This window comes from Scylla paramamosain, chromosome 23, assembly GCF_035594125.1.
Source record: "Scylla paramamosain isolate STU-SP2022 chromosome 23, ASM3559412v1, whole genome shotgun sequence".
In the NCBI taxonomy this organism is placed as follows: domain Eukaryota; kingdom Metazoa; phylum Arthropoda; class Malacostraca; order Decapoda; family Portunidae; genus Scylla; species Scylla paramamosain.
In genome coordinates, this window is record NC_087173.1 from 14,475,755 (window position 1) to 14,480,754 (window position 5,000).

Here is a 5,000-nt window from a genome sequence, read left to right on the forward strand (position 1 = left end):
TCCCCTCTTCTTCAATGACACTCAACTGTCCCCCTCTTCTACACTGAACATCCTCGGTCTGTCCTTTACTTATAATCTGAACTGGAAACTTCACATCTCATCTCTAGCTAAAACAGCTTCTATGAAGTTAGGTGTTCTGAGACGTCTCCGCCAGTTTTTCTCACCCCCCCAGCTGCTAACTCTGTACAAGGGCCTTATCCGTCCATGTATGGAGTATGCTTCACATGTGTGGGGGGGTTCCACTCATACTGCTCTTCTAGACAGGGTGGAATCAAAAGCTTTTCGTCTCATCAACTCCTCTCCTCTAACTGACTGTCTTCAGCCCCTCTCTCACCGCCGCAATGTTGCATATCTAGCTGTCTTCTACCGCTATTTTCATGCCAACTGCTCTTCTGATCTTGCTAACTGCATGCCTCCCCTCCTTCCGCGGCCTCGCTGCACAAGACTTTCTTCTTTCTCTCACCCCTATTCTGTCCACCTCTCTAACGCAAGAGTTAACCAGTATTCTCAATCATTCATCCCTTTCTCTGGTAAACTCTGGAACTCCCTGCCTTCTTCTGTATTTCCACCTTCCTATGACTTGAATTCCTTCAAGAGGGAGGTTTCAAGACACTTATCCACCAATTTTTGACCACTGCTTTGACCCTTTTATGGGACTGGCATTTCAGTGGGCATTTTTTTTTTATTAGATTTTTGTTGCCCTTGGCCAGTATCCTTCCTACATAAAAAAAAATACTAAATAAAAAAAGTAAACAATAATTATAATAATAATGTTAATAATAATAATAATAACAATAGTAATAATAAGAGTAATAGTAATATAGTCTTATCTCCTCACACACACACACACACACACACACATACACACACAGGAAGGACAGCCCTATACTTTGCTGCATGGCAGGGCCACCAGCAGTGTGTGGCGGCCCTCTTGTCCGTCACCCCTCCCGTTCCCGCACACCTCGAGGCAAACACCCCGGTGCACGCCGCCAGTTATCGTGGCCACATGGAGGTACTGGAGCAACTGGCAGGTGCTGGCTGGCCCCTCACCGTCAGGGAGAGTCATGGCAATACACCCATGCACCTCGCTGTTGCCGGGGGTAGCGTGAGATGTGTGCAATGGCTGGTGCAGCGAGGGGGTGACACGAGCAAGCAAAATAATGCTGGACACACGCCGCTTGACCAGGTAGGCAGTGGAGAGTGGCAGGAGGGTGGACGTATGCAATCTCTCTTACGATCTGGTTCAAAGTTGAACCGGTAGAGATACCAAAGCAGCATGCGATTGGATGACCAGGTTTATTATATTTTTTAGTTATATTAGTAGTAGTAGTAATAGTACTAGGAAAAGGAGTAGTAGTAGTAGTAGTAGTAATAGTAGTAGTAGTAGTAGTAGTAGTAGTAGTAGTTGTAGTACTAGCAGTAATAGAAGTAATAATAATAGTAGTAGAAGCAGTAGTAGTAGTAGTAGTAGTAGTAGTAGTAGTAGTTTAGTAGTAGTAGAAGTAGTATAGTAGTAGTAGTAGTAGTAGTAGTAGAAAAGAAGCACCAGCCAAGGAGCCATGTCGTCGCATGGATGAGGTGCCGTCTCTCATTCTCCCTCCTCAGATCTGCCCTCCTGTGTCTCAGGGGGACAAGGCATTCCACTCCCATACCTGCAGACTTAGGAGGCCTCGACTGCGAGGCTTCAGTGGTGGAGAGTGGCATAAGAGTAGATAGAGTAGAGGTAGAGTGAATTTATAGTTAACAACTAATGTTTATATTATAGAGTATTAGATATGGTTGGATGCCACAGTCATTAGCGAGAGCTGGGGCTAATGACCTCCAAGTAATGGAGCCCCTAATTGACACATCAATAAACATGGGGTGGAGGTATTATTAAATGTTGTTAAAGTACTGGTAATAGTAGTAGTAGTTTTAGTAGTAGTAGTTGTAGAAGTAGTAGTAGTACTACTAGCGTTAATAGTAGTAATAGTAGTAGTAGTAGTAGTAGTAACAGTAGTTGTAGTATTAGTAAAAGTAGTAGTAGTAGTAGTAGCAGCACCTGTAGTACAAGTAGCAGTAGTAGTACTGGTAATAGTAATGGTAATAATAATAATAATAACACTGGCAGACTGATACTTACTAACTATTCCGTCTACCAAAATAGCACCATTTATAAAGTACTGGTAATAGTAGTAGTAGTTATAGTAGTTGTAGTTGTAGAAGTAATAGTAGTAGCAGAATTAGTAATAACAGTAGTAGTAATAGTATCAGTAGTAGTAGTAATAGTAGTAGTAGTAATAGTAGTAGTGGCAGTATTAGTAGTAGTAGTAGTAGTAGTAGTACTAGTAGTAGTAGTAGTAATAGTAGTAGTAGTAGTAGTAGTAGTAGTAGTAGTAGTAGTAGTAGTAGTAGTAGTAATAATAGTAGTAGTAGTAGTTGTAGTAGTAGTGGTGGACGTAGTAGCAGTAGTATCAGTAGTTGTTGTAGTAGTGGTGATAGTAGTAGCAGTAGTAGTAGTAGTTGTAGTAGTAGTTCTAGTAGTATGTATTTTTTCATATTTATCTTTATCATTTAACAGGTGTTTTTTTTCCTAGTATTTTTTTGTAATAACAAATTTCCTTATTATTATTATTATTATTATTATTATTATTATTATTATTATTATTATTATTATTATTATTATTATTATTATTATTATTATTGTTATTATTATTATTATTATTATTATTATCATTATGAGAGAGAGAGAGAGAGAGAAAGAGAGAGAGAGAGAGAGAGAGAGAGAGAGAGAGAGAGAGAGAGAGAGAGAGAGAGAGAGAGAGAGAGAGAGAGAGAATGTGACCAAGAAGGAATCTACTACTACTACTACCACCACTTACTACTACTACTACTACTACTACTACTACTACTACTACTACTTCTACTACTACTACCACTACATCTATTGCTATTCATAATAATAAATAAAAATAATAATAATAATGATAAAAAAATAAATAATAATAATAATAATAATAATAATAATAATAATAATAATAATAATAATAATAATAATAATAATTGTACTAGTAGTAGCAGTAGTAGCAGTAGTTATAGTAGTAGTAGCTGTAGTAGTAGGAATTTTGTTCATATTTACCATTATTATCATTAACAGGTGTTTTTTTTTCTTAGTATTATTCTGATAAGTTTCCTTATTATCATTATTATTATTATTATTATTATTATTATTATTATTATTATTATTATTATTATTATTATCATTATTATCATTATTATTATTATTATTATTATTATTATTATTATTATTATCATTATTATTATTATCATGAGAGAGAGAGAGAGAGAGAGAGAGAGAGAGAGAGAGAGAGAGAGAGAGAGAGAGAGAGAGAGAGAGAGAGAGAGAGAGAGAGAGAGAGAGAGAGAGAGAGAGAGAGAGAGAGAGAGAGAGAGAGAGAGAGAGAGAGAGAGAGAGAGAGAGAGAGAGAATGTGACAAAGAAGGAATCTTTTAATAACCTGAAGAACTTATAACTAAGCAAAGTCATTTTAACAACCCTTTTAGCACCTGACACAGAATAAATTACCATGGAATTTATTGACCAAGAACGATGTTTGTTACCCTTTCTAGCCAAAAAGCAACAAAGATTATAGTCAAGTAGCCGAGATATAATGATAAAAACAAGAAAATCTTACTTCACATGATTTAATTCTTGGCCAACACGCCATGTTTCACTTTACTTATTCACAGGAGGAGGAGGCAGTAGACACCTGCCGAAACGATAATTACTCCTAGTGAGGTCTAAAGCACTGTTCAGGGGGTGCTGTGAACTTATCATTAAACCCAGCTGTGACCTCACTGAACGTTTCCCTTTGTGTCTCACAACACAAGGGGGTAGTCACAGCCTGCCCTCTAAAGACAACTCTCTTCCTCCACACAAAACTACAAGCACCTAATAACACACACACCCTTCACTCCAAAAATTTTAAAATCATGGCGACTCCTACACCAGCCTCGGAGTCCCCATCTGGGGAGGGGACCATAAATGTCCCCAGGTCGGACTGCCTTTCCGTCGACGACCCTAAGTGTCTTGACACCCCCCTCAACTTTTTCTTCATTAACTTCTGCAACATTCGCGGTCTAAGATCTAATTTTCAATCTGTAGAACACCACCTCTCCTCTTCTAAACCTCATCTTCTTTTCCTCACTGAAACTCAGGTGTCTGAGGCAACTGACAGTAGCCCCTTTTCTGTTCCCTCCTACTTTCTCTATCCTCATTTTCGATCCAAAGCTGGATGCTGCGTTTATGTGCGCAATGACTTAACCTGCTCTCGTGCCCACGCTCTTGAATCTTCTGAGTTTTCCACCATCTGGCTACGACTACAGAGTCATTCTCATACTAAATTTATCTGTGCTGTATACCTCTCTCCTAACTCCTCTGACTATAAGAAATTCTTTGACTACTTAACTTCCAAAGTGGAGCACATTCTGACCCTCTTCCCTTTTGCAGAGATCTCCATTCTTGGAGACTTCAATGTTCACCACCAGCTTTGGCTTTCCTCTCCCTTCACTGACCATCCTGGTGAACTAGCCTACAACTTTGCTATCCTCCATGACCTAGAGCAATTGGTGCAACACCCTACTCGTATTCCTGACCGTCTTGGAGATACGCCCAACATTCTTGACCTTTTCCTGACCTCTAATCCTTCTGCTTATGCTGTCACCCTTTCTTCTCCGTTGGGCTCCTCCGATCACAATCTCATATCTTTATCTTGTCCTATCACTCCAATCCCTCCTCAGGATCCCCCAAAGCGAAGGTGCCTCTGGCGTTTTGCCTCTGCTAGTTGGGGGGACCTGAGGCGGTATTTTTCTGATTTTCCTTGGAATGACTACTGCTTCCGTGTCAGAGACCCGTCTTTGTGTGCTGAGCGCATAACAGAGGTGATAGTGTCTGGCATGGAGGCGTACATTCCTCACTCTTTTTCTCGTCCTAAACCTTCTAAACCTTGGTTTAACACAGCT

The 5,000-nt window shown here is 39.5% G+C and overlaps 1 protein-coding gene across 6 annotated transcripts in view; it reads left to right on the top strand.

Annotated features, from left to right (window-relative positions):
* LOC135112265 (serine/threonine-protein phosphatase 6 regulatory ankyrin repeat subunit B-like) overlaps window positions 1-5,000 on the top strand; it is a 105,947-nt gene that overhangs the window by 31,110 nt on the left and 69,837 nt on the right. For all 6 annotated transcript variants that reach the window (XM_064026545.1, XM_064026546.1, XM_064026549.1 and 3 more), the window contains one exon: window positions 873-1,186. In XM_064026545.1, coding sequence (XP_063882615.1) covers window positions 873-1,186 — 314 coding nt within the window. The remainder of the gene's footprint in view (window positions 1-872; window positions 1,187-5,000) is intronic.